This window comes from Bufo gargarizans, chromosome 4 (genome assembly GCF_014858855.1).
Source record: "Bufo gargarizans isolate SCDJY-AF-19 chromosome 4, ASM1485885v1, whole genome shotgun sequence".
In the NCBI taxonomy this organism is placed as follows: domain Eukaryota; kingdom Metazoa; phylum Chordata; class Amphibia; order Anura; family Bufonidae; genus Bufo; species Bufo gargarizans.
The window spans coordinates 453404681-453418773 of record NC_058083.1 but is presented as its reverse complement, the minus strand read 5'-3'; the positions used below and the strand labels follow the sequence as shown (position 1 = coordinate 453418773).

The window sequence follows — 14093 nt, the reverse complement described above, 5'->3', positions numbered from 1 at the left end:
GGCTTAACATTGGGACAGGAACATTCTCCTATTAGCCAAAATGGCAAGAAAACAGTGGACATAGTTTATGAGTCTGGTGAACTTTTAATTGCATTGGTTGTACTATTGGACATAAAACATATGTGCAACTGGTTTTCATTAAACACTAGCAGAATGACTCGGCTTGTTTGTGTGTGTGGTTAAAAGATAACCACAATATCCCCTCAACAGTGTCCTCCACATCACACCATCCCCTCAACAGTGTCCTCCACATCACACCATCCCCTCAACAGTGTCCTCCACATCACCCCACCCCCTTAACTGAATTCCATAGTACCCCTCCGCCTTAACACTTTCATCCACATCACCCCACCCCCTTAACAGTGACTCCCACAGTACCCTGCCCCCTTAACAGTGTCCTCCATAGCAGCGCGCCCTGTTAATAGTGACCTCCACAGCGCCCCGTTCCCTTAAAATGTGACCTCCACAGCAACCCTCCCCCTTAACAGTGACCCTGCACAGTGCTCAACCCCCTTAACAGGGACTCCTAGGGTCGAGCGAACAGAGGTTCTGATCACAAATCCGAATTTGATTAGTTAAAAAAAACTGTTTGTAATGCTGCTTCCTTACAGCATTTGCAATGTATTTGCCCCGTGTAGGAAAACTTTGTCTCGTTCGAAGTTGCACGAGACTTTGATAAATGACTTCTGTATTCCTATCTGAGGATTTGAAAACATTTAAAAATAGGAATCTGAATTCGGCTTCTGTACCGAGGTACCCGCCAGTACTGAAGCAGACTTCAGATTCCTATATTAAAATATGTTTTCAAATCAGCAGACAGGAATACTGGAGTCATTTACCGAAGTCTCACGCAACTTCGTCATTGGTCCAGTCGTTTGGCCGTTCGTAAAGAACAGACACATAACAGAAATAAATTTTTATATACACGAGATATTGCTCTGCTTATCTTCTGCAGTCTCCATGTATTCTTATACACTGCAGGCTGCTCAATCCCATTCTCTATTCTCCTGGATGCAAATCTATTCTGACACCATTGCAAGCAAATAAACTACACTAATACCAAAAAGGCTGTCAATTTTACGAGCATTCAGGAAAGCACAGAGAGGAGCTGCATACTAAGCCATCGGGGTGCCTTTCTGATGGATTTCACATTGAGCGGGACTGAGCAGACTTCAGTGCACGAGAATATATGCAGAAGACAAAACGTTTGATAAAAAAAACAATTGCAAATTATTTTTTTCCTATAACACAACCAATGAAATAAAAACATTTTTACCCCAAAGGGGCTATACCTTGGAGATAATTCTTGTGGAAGATATTGAAGGAAGGGGTCTTTGGACAGTAAAGATATTCTATTTACATACGTACTGTATGTATATATGTACACAGGTATGTGTGTATTATATCTTATGTTAAATTCTGCCCCTTTTTCCTTCCATGACAACTTATCTGCTTTGCCCTGGAACACAACACAGCGTCATAGCTTAAATGACACGGAGTTAGCAGTTTTATGCCTCGGAAGTCACATTACACTTGGAAGTGCTTAGCACAGAGACAACCGCAGCCAAGACCTTGCTCTTGTAGGAGAGTGTGTCTTTGCTGCAACCAAGTACATGCAGGTCTGCAATGCAGCTGAGCTATAAATTGTCCTGGCGCCTTACCTCTTCTGATGCATAGTGCTTTCTTGCCAAAAGGGACTTGCCAAGCTCAATACATGTCGTAAAGCTGTCGTTTCTGGCATCAATCTCGGCTTTAATGCCTTGGTGGTTATTCATTAGTAATTCTACTGAAGAAACATCCCTGTAATGATAGTCAGACAACACCATTAATCATTCTGGCGCAGAATAGTGGATGCTGGATCTGAATACGCAACTTAAATGGTGATGCAGACAAAGAGCCTAGCTTTCAAAGGGAACCAGTCACCATGAAAATGCAGTCCAACCTGCAGTCAGCGTGCTATAGAGCAGATGGATATATAGTTTTATGGGAAAAGATTTTATCCATTTAAATGTCTGGTCTTTCTGAGTTCACGAGTCATTTGGCCAGGATTAGGACCATCCACATGACTCCTGAGCTCAAAATTAGCAAAAATATAAAATAATAATTTTCCCCTTAAAAACGAGATTTTTGTATTACTTACCAGTAAAATCTCTTTCTCGCTCTTTCCTTGGGGGACACAGAAGACCTTGGGTATAGCTCATCTCCCTAGGAGGCGTGACACTAAGAAAAAACTGTTAAGCCCCTCCTCCACAGCTATACCCTCAGCCTGGAGAGAGAGGCTGCCAGTTGCGTGTCCAAGTAGTGAAAAAAGGCAAAGTCCAAAAGTGGAACCAACAAGCCAACTACCCAACGGGTAAAACAACTCGGAAACCGTGCAGAGAAAACCAAAGAATGGGTGGGTGCTGTGTCCCCCAAGGAAAGAGCGAGAAAGAGATTTTACTGGTAAGTAATACAAAAATCTCGTTTTCTCGCCCAGTTTCCTTGGGGGACACAGAAGACCTTGGGACGTTCAAAAGCAGTCCAAGAGGGGAGGGACCACAGCACCAAGGCGAAGCACCCGAAGGCAGCAAGGAAATGCCGCCTGCAAAAACCAGGCGGCCCAAGGCAGCAGCCGCCGCCGAAGCCAGAGTACGCACTCAGGAGAACCTGGTAAAGAGTGCAAGGAAGACCGTGGCCACCCTGCACAATGACATGGCTGAAGCCCAAGGCCTCCGGCCCCGGAGGCACCAACCGCTCTGGTGAAATGAACGGTGACACCAAAAAAACAGAACCCTGCCCTTGAGCAGTAACCACAGCAATAGCCATTTGGTTAAAGCGGAGGAAAGCACCCAGGAGCCGTTAACCTTGGCGCGGACCTCCTGGAAACAAGAGACCGAGCGTCGACAAGAGTCGGAGACGTCCAAACAAAAAACCGCAGACACCTCAAGTAACAGAGTCCCAGTCGCAGGTCCAGGCCAGACTGGAGAAGACCGAATCATGGGAAGAGAAAGGCAGAATTGGGTGAATGACCAGCTTCCTAAAGAACCCCAGGGAAGACCCTAAGTCAGACAACAGAACCTGGACGAAGCACGGCCGGGAGCTAACACTAGTGTGCTCGCTGGACTCGTCTGGGCAGACGGGAGGAAACCCAATGCGAGTAAGCGCAAATCAGTGACACGGGCAAAAAGGTCGGGAAAACTGGTCCCATCGGCCCCCGAGCAACGCCGTCCCGAATCCACGCGGAGTGGGGGAGCAGATGGACAAACGGAAGGAACCGAAAGGGACCCGGCCAGTATCCAACAGACTCCAGGACAAGTCAGGCTAAAGTCCTTGTCGTTGTAGCCACCACAAGAAGGTGGTGTTCTACAGTCCCGGTGTGGGGGCCTGAAGGGTAATCTTGATAGAAGAAAGTAGGCCCGCCAGGTTACCGAGAAGGTAAAGTCCAAGTAGGACCATCGCCCAGAATGGTAAAAGTAATCTGCACCCAGCGGGAGGACAGAATGCGGCAAACCCGGTAATAGGCACACAGCTAGTACAGCCAGTGTGAACCATGGAGACAGTACGAGGTCATAAGGAACACCGGGACCATCCATATGAACAACCATGGTCTCCCCAGGGGGGAGGGCAGTGAAAGAACAGCCCCTGAAGCCTGGCCGGGGCAGAAGCCACATCGGAGTAAAACTGACCCCGGAGAAGCCAAAACAGAGCCGTCGAGAGAAAAATAGCCGAGAAGACGGATGACAGCCTCCAACCGCAAGGAGGAGCGGGCAACAGGGAAGCCACAGGACCGCTCAAAAGCAGAACTCCGCTACTCCAAGATGTCCGGCTCACCAATTCGCAGAAGGCGAATACCCTAACGAATCGAAAGTGGAGGTCCCTGAGACCTGGGTAATCGAGCAACCAAGAGAAGTTGGGCGACCTGCTCGAAAAGAGCGGCTAGAACCTGGTAGCAAAACAAACTGAAGCACGGAGGGTGCCAACAGGAAGGACTCAAACCAAAACGCATCCAAGAGGAGGAAAGGCAACAGGCGAGGGAACCGTAATCCCGCCAGAGCCAACGTAGACTGCGAGGGACGCTGGAGACAGCACTCTCGACCATGTGACCGCTTGCGCTGGGAAGCAATGCCACAGGTTAACTAATGGGTACACATCTAGGAACCACAAACACTCCCCAGGCGGAAGGGCCAACGAATATGGTGGATACCGTCACAACGGAAACACCAAATATACCCTCTGAACAGAGAATGGATACCACCCAGCTCGCTGCAGTAGAGAGCAATAGAGCCCGTCCAGGCCAGGTGAACAGAAAGATCTCTTCAGAGAAGAATGCCAGGCCGGCGGCAATCACCGTATCCCAAGAGAAAAACGTCAAGTCGCAGGAAGAATGGAGGCATACGTACAAGCAGCCCCATAAGCAGTGAGAAAGCCAACCCACCTACGGAAGGAGAAGGCATACACGGCCCAACAACGCACAGAGTGCCCAAGAGCGTCCGCCCACTGCGAAATAGTCAAACAGCAAGGAGGGCCAGCCACAGAGTCCCACAGAATCTACGGAAGTGCAAAGTGCAACCGGAAGGGGGGACATACACAAAGGACTAGTATGGCATGCGACGGAACGCAAGCAGTCCGCCCAGAAGAGAGGGCAATGTACTTGGCAAACATTGCGGGCAGCAAGCGTGCAAAGCCCGCCCCACAAGGGGGTGATGCCCAAGACCAGCACCTACTTCAGAGAAGTAAGACATACCATATTCCGCCCAGAAGAGGGCCATGCACATGGCCACACCGCATCCAGCAGGACGTCCACCTAGTGAAAAGTGGACATGCACAGGGTAATCCTAGCATTAAGTGAGTGTGCAATAATCCACCAAACACCGAATTTTGTGAGAGTACAACTACTCCGCCAATGAATGGGGACAAGTACAAGTCCAGCACAGCATATACAAGGACAGTTGTGAGTCCTGTGAGCGCACAAAAAGTCCACCCATGGAATGAGGGGTGGTCACGCACAAGGCCAGCACCGTATCCAATGGGAGTGCAAGCATTCCACCCATCTTAGAGGCCAGCAACGTATCTGGTGAGAGTGCAGTATGCTGCCCAGAAGGGGGAGCCATGCCCATGGCCAGTATTGCAACCAGGGAGAATGCGAGCACCCCGCCATGGATGGGGGTCAGGCACCTGGCCAGCAGCACACTGGCGAGAGAACAAATACAGTCAGTGAGAGTGTGTGTATGTTGCCTGAGGAAAGGAGACATGCCCATGGCCGGCAGCGAATCCAGTAAGAGTGCCGTACACCGCCCACGGAAGGGGGAACATGTATATGGCCGGCAGTGGATTTAGTGAGTTGCAAGCATCCCACCATGGAAGGGGGTCATGCACGCGGCCAGCAACTTACCAGCGAGAGAACGACCCCAGTCAGTGAGGGCGTATGCATGGCGCTTGAGGGACGAAGGCATGCCCAAGGCCGGCAGCGAATCCAATGAGAATGCAGCATACCGCCTATGGAAGGGGGTTATGCACATGGCCGGCTGCCCAGCACCATAACCAATGAAGTGCAGTATTCCGCCTAAGGAAGGGGGTCATGCACAAGACCGGCAGCGAATCCAGTGAGTGCAGCATTCCCCCCCCTGGAAGGGGGTCATGCACAAGACCGGCAGCAATCCAGTGAGTGCAGCATTCCGCCTATGGAAGGGGGTCATGCACAAGACCGGCAGCGAATCCAGTGAGTGCAGCATTCCGCCTATGGAAGGGGGTCATGCACAAGACCGGCAGCGAATCCAGTGAGTGCAGCATTCCGCCTATGGAAGGGGGTCATGCACAAGACCGTCAGCGAATCCAGTGAGTGCAGCATTCCGCCTACGGAAGGGGGTCATGCACATGGCCGGTATCAAATCCAGTGAGTGCAGCGTTTCGCCTATGGAAAGGAATCACGCACATGGCCGGCAGTGAATCCAGTGAAAGTGCAGCGTTCCCCTATGGAAGGGGGTCGTGCACCAGACTAACACCGTATCTGGTGAGAGTGCAGATTCCACCTATGGAAGGAGGACATGCACAAGACCGGCAACGAATCCAATGAGTGCAGCATTCCGCCTATGGAAGGGGGTTGTGCACATGGCCTGCAGCGAATCCAATGAGTGCAGAGTTCTCGTGCACATGGCCAACACCGTATTCGGTGAGAGTGCAGTATTCCACCTAAGCGGGGGGTCATGCACCAGGCAAGCCTGCAACCCGAGAGAGTGCAGTATCCCGCCTAGGAAGGGGTTGTCTGCACATGGCAGGCACCATAGCTGGAGGGTGACTAACTCTGCCTACAGAAAAAAAGAGAGCGCATGCACTTGGCCAGCGCTGTATCCCGGAGAGGGCAAGAACCACTTAGAAGGGAAACATGCACCAGCTGGGGAGTGCGACACAATGCCGCTCATGGAAGGAGCACGCATACAGGCGGCGCTACCGAGATAAGGCTGCAGCGTCCTGCGCAGCGCACAAGATATCCATTAGTTAACCATTTTATGCATTTCTAAATAAAAAATAGCCTCACTGAGGCAGAAAGAAGTGCCACCATACAGGTGCCCAGCATAGAAGTAGAGGGGGGAGGGGCGCCAGCCATATAGGCCCATCGGGAGCCGCCGGTACCCGAAGGGTTAACAGCCAACCAACCTGGAAGGGAGGAGGAGGCGGCGCCGTGATCCCCTGGGGGCGGGGAACCTCCAGGCGGGAAGGATTCGCGCCCGGAGAAGTTCCCGCCCCCTCAACAGAGGCCGGAAGATTGCGGCCTAGCAGGCCGTGAAGCCGGGGCCTAAATTTTCTGCGGCACCCGGCTGACCGGGGCCGCACAGGAAACCGGAGCGGACTGCCCGGACAAACCGGCCGCGGAAGCCCACCCCGCGGACCGGAAGTCAGGGGCCCGGGTGGAGCGCCGGAATGCGGCCCAGTAGGCCCGAAGCCTGGGCCAAAATTTGCGGCGCCCGGCCGACCGGAAGTCGCCGACGGCCGGCCGGAATCGTTGGAGCATCGTGCTCAGCCAGATGCCGGCCGCGGGAGTCTACCCCGCAGGCCAGAACAGTCGGGGGCCGGGAAGGAGTGCCGGAGTGCGGCCCAGCTCGGAGGTGCGGCCCAGCAGGCCGGGAAGAAGCGCCGGTGGTGCGGCCGAGCAGGCCGGGAAGTAAAAAACCCAAGCAGCACTGCCGTCAGGAAAAAGCCCCCGGTCCAGAGCAGCGCATCGGTGAGGGGATGGGGGGACCCTGAGACTGGGTGCCCGTGAGGATGCGAGCACAGCGTTCCCAGGAGGGACGCTGATAAGTGAATGCCTATTCTCAGCATTCTGCTGCTAAAACGTCCCATGAGGGCCAGAAGGGAGGAGAGGGAGCAGGAGTAGAATGTCGCCCCGCAGCACCCCAGGGGCCAGCCTAGGTCCAGCAGTGACCGAAGGGTCCAGAGGCCCAGTATGGGGGGTCAGGCACGCAGGAGACCAGGGTGGGGGGTGGGGGACGTAGGGCTGGAGAAGCCACTCTCTCACCATAGTCGTCTTCACCCTCGGTCCATTCCAGCAGGGTCGCCCCTTCAGCTACTGGCACCGTAGTGGCAGGACGCTGGAAGAGGGACTTGGCGTGCGGGCGACCCTTGCGCTGGCGGGATGTAGGGGAGCTGGGCTGCCCTGATCCACCTTGTCTTCTGTGGGGGAGGCAGCAGTGCGGATGACCGGCACTGGCGCAGCTCAACCCCGGGAGAAACAGAGAGGTCTAGTGCGTCTCTGTTGTCCCTGATGATCTGGAACAAAAAGAAAAGAAAAAAGTAAAAATCAAAATTTAAACAAGGAGAAAACAGCCCTGCAGTAGCAGGGAGTGTCTTGCCTCCTTGGACACTAAGCTAAAACTGGCAGCCTCTCTCTCCAGGCTGAGGGTATAGCTGTGGAGGAGGGGCTTAACAGTTTTTTCTTAGTGTCACGCCTCCTAGGGAGATGAGCTATACCCAAGGTCTTCTGTGTCCCCCAAGGAAACTGGGCGAGAAATATTATATATACACATATTACACACATATACATATCTGCTCAGCTCCTCCTGCTCTATAAAATGTTGCCTGCAGACCATACTGCTTTTACATGGTGACAATTTCTTGTTAAGGCTTTGCTACGCATGGGACTATAGCAATAATATATTTTACCACTAATGGTAGAACAATAGTACCTTGGCTTCTCTTGAGCTTCAATCTGGCGGATGACATCTTCCATCCAGAGCATGAGGTCACGAACCATGCTAAAGAACCGGAATTTATCTCCTGTGTCCACCAGTCTGAGCCGCCGTCCCTCACATGCATCCAGCAATGCCTTCCAGGCCTCCAGAACTTCACTCTCCCTTTTCTGGATATCATCAGCTTTATCTCCTGCATAAGCGGCCTGCAGTCGTGTTGCATCTTCTTGCAGTTGTCTCACCTGAAAGTCAAAGGAACAACCTTAATATGGGCTGAAGTTAAGAAATATACTGTCTCTATAAAAGCAAATATTGTATTAGCATATGGACTTCTGTTTTAAAGGGGCTTTTGGTAGTTAAAGGGGCTTTCCAGGTTCAGAGCTAAACCTGGACATATCCCCATTTTCATCCAGGCAGCCCCAATGATATGAGTATCGGAGCATTTCAAGCTCCGATGCTCTCAATTGCCCTGAATCGCGCAGGGCAAAGACTTTTTCTGGAGATCTGGGCTCTCCATGGGTAAGCTAGGCGGAGGCTTTCTGTTAAACGGCTAGGGAAGTGCTAAAGCCCGCCCATCAGTGCTGGTGACGTCACCGGCAACAATGCTAGACGGAAGCTTCCGCCTAGCAGTATAAAAATATAAACAATTAAGACCTTGGCCTGAGCGCAGAGCAAAGGAGAGCTTCGGAGCATGAAATGCTCTGATGCTCATATCAGGGGGGCTGTCTGGGTGAAAAAGGTGATATGTCCGGGTTCAGCTCTGAACCCGGACAACCCCTTTAAATGCGGAACATTTATCCTCAGAATAGGTCTTCAATGTCTGAGGGGTGAGATTCCGACCCCCACCAATCAGATGTTGGAACGGGCAGAGGCGCTTGGGTGGGTGTTGCAGCTTCTTGCTCGGCATGTGAAATCAAGTCCATCGGTCACACAATCTTTTTGCAACTCTGTTTCATTCAGGTGAGTGGCACTGATGTGTGATACTAATCACAATCACTATACAATGTACATCTCACTGCTTGACCATCTATGAAGAGGCTGCAGCTCTACTCCAAGTACTGCAGCATCTTCAATGGTTTACCGGCAGCAATGACTGCAGTCAAAACCCGACAGATCATCAATATTTCATTTCCAGAAAACCATTTCCAGTAACGTACATCCTGTAGTCCATTAGTTTTGGAAGTGTACTGAGAAGATGGATCCCACTAATACAATCTTTTATTTTTGCCTGGATTTGCTTCTGCTCAGGACCTTCATGTATTCGCCACAGCTGGGAGCGACTAAAACAGCGGCTCTGTGTACTCAGCCGGTCTACTACAACCCCCAGCGTGCAATACTATACTAGAATAATGAATGCGTTTGGGAAAATCCACAGGCTCGGACCTTAAAATGCTATGAAAAATCAACAAAAAATTATCTCAGTACCGACGTCAGACATGTGATCTAACATGCGAGTGCCACAATGCACTGCACTCAGTAACAGGAAGTCTTCTGAGGTCTGGATTTAGCTTTAGACATGAATGGAGAAGAAATCATCATGATGGGTTATTTCCATCAAATTTATAATAAAAGCCTTTAAATATACACACACAAAGTCTAAGTAATCATAACATGTCTGAGCTGGCTATTCAAATCGCAGCCAATTGAAATCACGCAAAATATCGGAGAATGGTATTCCAGGTCATACCTGTGTGCCCAAGGCCTGGATGTCATGTTCGAAGGTTGTGTGCATTCTCTGTAGTGTTTCTACTGTGTTCTGATCCCTCCCGAGCTCCTCCGGAAGCTTCTTATGCTTATCCTGTATTCGACCGAAGATCTCTTTAGCATCGTGATAGAATTTATGCAGTTCATATGAGGCAGCCAGTATCTGTGTTCTGGTATCAATGAGTTCAAGCAGGTCTGCCCAGGCCTCATTGAGACCATCCTTCCATTCTGCTATAGTGGCAGCATCGGAATGTCCTGAATTTATAAGGTCGTCGGCCATGTGATTGACAGTATCCACCCTTTCCTGCCCAATGTGGCCAGTATCACGTGCAAACTCCCTGAACCTTTCCTGTAACATCTGCAAAAAACAAAACAAAATAAAGATGTTACAGTTAGAGATGAGCGTATTTCATATTCTAAAATTCGTTCACGCTTCGTTTGGTGGTAAAAGCAGATTTGCGTTATGGATTCCGTTACCACGGACCATAATGCAATTCTATGACTGAATGCCTTTAGAGGCATTCCTTTATTTATTCAGTCATAATAGAAGTCTATGGGCTCCATAACGGATCTGTCCCGTTTCCGTTATGCAGGGGGAGTCCTCTCCTGCATAACGGAAGTGGGATGGATCCGTTATGCAGCCCATAGACTTCTATTATGACGGAATAAATAACGGAATGCCTCTAAAGGCATTCAGTCATAGAATTGCATTATGGTCCGTGGTAACGGAATCCAGAACGCAAATCTGCTTTTACCACCAAACGAAGCGTGAACAAATTTCATAACATGAAATTAGCTCATCTCTAGTTATAATTAATAAGTGAAAATTGCACAAACATGGCAAATGAATGAATACTGAAAGCTACATTGTGATGTATGGAAGTCCGCGTGACAAATAGGCAATGTCTAAGGAGGAAGGTATAAAAGGTATATACAAATCGCAATATACAATACGAATACTAAACAAGTCAGACAAGTAAAGAGAATGGACCTCATTTATCAAAACGGTTTAACCGTAAGACTGTCTGTTGCCCACTGCAACCAATCCGCTCTCAACTTTCATTTCTTAAACAGCTCTGGAAAAATGAAAGCCAAGATCTTACTGGTTCCTGAGGGCAACAAAGCACATATTTGCTGCTGTATTAGCACTAATATGAAATAACAAAATGGTCTGTTCAGTTTATACATTTAAAGAATGTGGTCACCTTTAGTTCAAATGGTTATTGTGACAGGTTCTTAGTAAAAATTTCTGACCGTCTGTATTCTGCAGCCTGCATCTATCCCAATGAATAGCAAGCTGCAGAAGGCTGTTCTGTCAGACTGCCTCAGTCTCCAGCCCCTCTCTCTGCTCTCCTGAACAATCTTCTAAGCTAATGGATGACCACATCGTGGCCACAAATCAGCCAAGGTGGAAGAAGTCAGCCATGTTTTTCCAGCTCTAGGCAACCCCTTTAATCCACAACAATCTATTATGTTTTGTGTAAAAACCTTATGTTCTCAAAACTTCTAATATAAGATAAGACCTCATCAAGGTGCCAAAGGTTACATAAAGGAGGGTTATATTAATTTATACAGATTACTTACTGTAACATGTTCGTAGTCTTGACCCAATTCATGGGAACCTGCCACAACTTCCCTCTCCGCAATCCATTGCTCCAGATCATCCACCTCGCGGTTGAGCTGGAACAGCCTGTGTCGCTCATCCAGTTTTCCTCTCCTCTCTTCAGACAAGTCTTTCAGACCTGCATAAAGTTTATCCACTTGCGACTGACGCATGCTGATGCGCTCACTGCACCCCAAATATATTGGGTGGGAAGATATGGACAGAAGAGAAGGTTAACCACGGTGAAGTAATTGATCCTGCAGTCACATATACAAAACCACCCAGACAAGAATGACCGTTAACCTTTCCGGATGTCCATCTGCCACCAAAGCCCTGCTAGTCTTGGAAAGCTGGTGCACGGTCTCTGCATAATCCTCCACCGCCTGCTCCAGTATTTGGTGCTTCTTCAGCATCGACACAGCACTCTGCTCATCCTGCAAGTAAATACCTGGGGTCAGCAGGAACTTGATATGTGTGGGGATGGAAAGTTAGTTTCTGAACAACCTTCAGCTCTGAAGTGAAGATCATAAACATAGCAGAGCCTTCATTTTTGGAATTTATGCCCACAGCATGTCTCTGAGATGTCTCAGATGTATCATTTTTATTTCTTCTAAAATGCATGTTGCATATAAGAGAACAGCAAGTATAGAGAGAAACAGATGTTTTCTTAAAGGGAGTCTGTAACAAACCTTTAAACTACCAGCAATGGCTATCAGATTGTGATCAAAGCAATCTAAACATACCTTTATGACATTTTGGTGGTCACTGAAAGTCCAGGAAAATTATTTTCAAACCCACTATGCAAATCAGCTCTTAAGTGCCCAGCTAAACTGACTTTTTTTTTTCAAAGTGCCCACGCCCGTCGTCATTCTCCAATATCTGCTCCTCCCCTAATCTCCCAAGGTTTCCTCCCCCGATGTATCGCCAAATCTCTTCTGGCACCACCACACTGCATTTTCTTTTGTGGGCTACTGCCTCAGGGATATGTTCTGCACAGCCGATGAGGCAATAGCCCACAAAAAGGAATGTAGTGCCCAGGCGCTGGAGGCGCAGCAGAGGGCGCCTGCATGAGATTTGGAGCAGCATCTCTGTGATGTCAGGAGAGGAAGCCTTGGGAGGTTAGGGGAGAAGCAGGTATCTGAGAAAGGCAGAGGCTTGTAAACTTTGAAAAGAAAAGCCTGCACAGCTGGGCACTTGGGAGCTGATTTGCACAGGAATAACAGCTTCCTGTTCATGGCAAAGACCATAGACAGCAGCAGCTGACAGGAAGAGATTGCACATTTTTTTAAACCAATATTTCCCTCTCTTTTACTCTAAAAATTAGGCCATAATCTTAGTCACCTTTGCTTTCTCTTCAGACATCATATAAAGCTCTTGCTCGCTCATCCAGGCCTCTGCCTCAGCAGCATCGAAGTAGTATTGCTGAGCCCTGTGTGACTCTTCCAGCCGCCTATGTCTCTTCTCGGTTTCTTCAATCAGCTGGTTCCATAGAGCCTGAAGATCCGCAAGCCGCTGCTGGATTGGCTCTGCATTAAGGGTAGCGTCTTCCAAGATATTCTCGCTCCTTTCAAAGATATCTTCATAGCGATGCTGGTGCCCTTGGATCTCCTTCTGAAGAGTCTGTTTAAAAACACACATTCCCAATAGGTTAAACCCCACTATAAAATCACCAAATAAGCGCATCACTTCTACTACACCTTATAGCATGACACAAAATGAGCAATTAATATGTCCCTGCTAAGAGGTCCCTACTAGAGATACGAAGGGGAATATTCTTTCAAATGTTTGCTATTGCTCAGAAAATATATTAATGCATAATAGACCAATCTATGATTTTTTAGGGCCATTAACAGAAGAGCCACAATAAGACTATGCTCACATGGAGGTTCCATTCTGTCCTGTCCATTTCTGTGTATTATTTCCTGCTCCTTATATAGTGTCAGCATAGTCCACAGCACTATACAAAGACTGTCACCATTTCCCACAGTCGGTGTCCCCAGTAGGGCTTACAATTTCAGACACACTGTTAGAAATCTGGTGGAGAATTTATGCGATTTGCACCTCAAATAAATCTGGATCTGTTACAAAACAAGTACGTCATATCGGTCACCATAAATATAAAAAAAAATATTAAAAGTGTTGTCTGGGCTACAGATTTTGACTTATGCACAAAAACTGTACAGTGTATAGAGCGGAAGCAGAAGGCTCTGTCCACTGTGTAGTTTCCGTGGCCAGCATACTGCAACTTGGCTCCCATTCACTTGAAAGGGAGCCGAGTATCAGGGCCCACTACACTGTATAGCAGGCATGTCCAAACTGCGGCCCTCCAGCTGTTGCAAAACTTCAACTCCCAGCATGCCCCAATAGCTATAAGCTATCCAGGCATGCTGGGAGTTGTAGTTTTGGAACAGCTGGAGGGCTGCAGTTTGGACATTGTATAGGGAGCTTTCCGCTTCCAGCTCTGTACACTGTATAGTTTCAGAGCCTGCCTGAATCAGCTGATTGGTGGAGGAGCTACAGTAGGTATCGGACTCTTCACCAATCTGATAATGATGACCTACACTGAGGATAGGTTATCAATATCTTAAGTCCTGGTATATCCCTTTAATCCGACCCCTAAAAGA

At 48.9% G+C, this 14093-nt stretch overlaps 1 protein-coding gene across 2 annotated transcripts in view; it reads right to left on the bottom strand.

Moving 5' to 3' along the window:
* The window catches only part of SPTBN1 (spectrin beta, non-erythrocytic 1), a 169884-nt gene that overhangs the window by 16834 nt on the left and 138957 nt on the right, over positions 1-14093 (bottom strand). For both annotated transcript variants that reach the window (XM_044289548.1, XM_044289549.1), the window contains 6 exons: positions 12811-13089; positions 11773-11903; positions 11451-11655; positions 9850-10224; positions 8160-8404; positions 1662-1800 (listed from right to left, as the gene is read on the bottom strand). In XM_044289548.1, the coding sequence (XP_044145483.1) occupies positions 1662-1800; positions 8160-8404; positions 9850-10224; positions 11451-11655; positions 11773-11903; positions 12811-13089 (1374 nt within the window). The remainder of the gene's footprint in view (positions 1-1661; positions 1801-8159; positions 8405-9849; positions 10225-11450; positions 11656-11772; positions 11904-12810; positions 13090-14093) is intronic.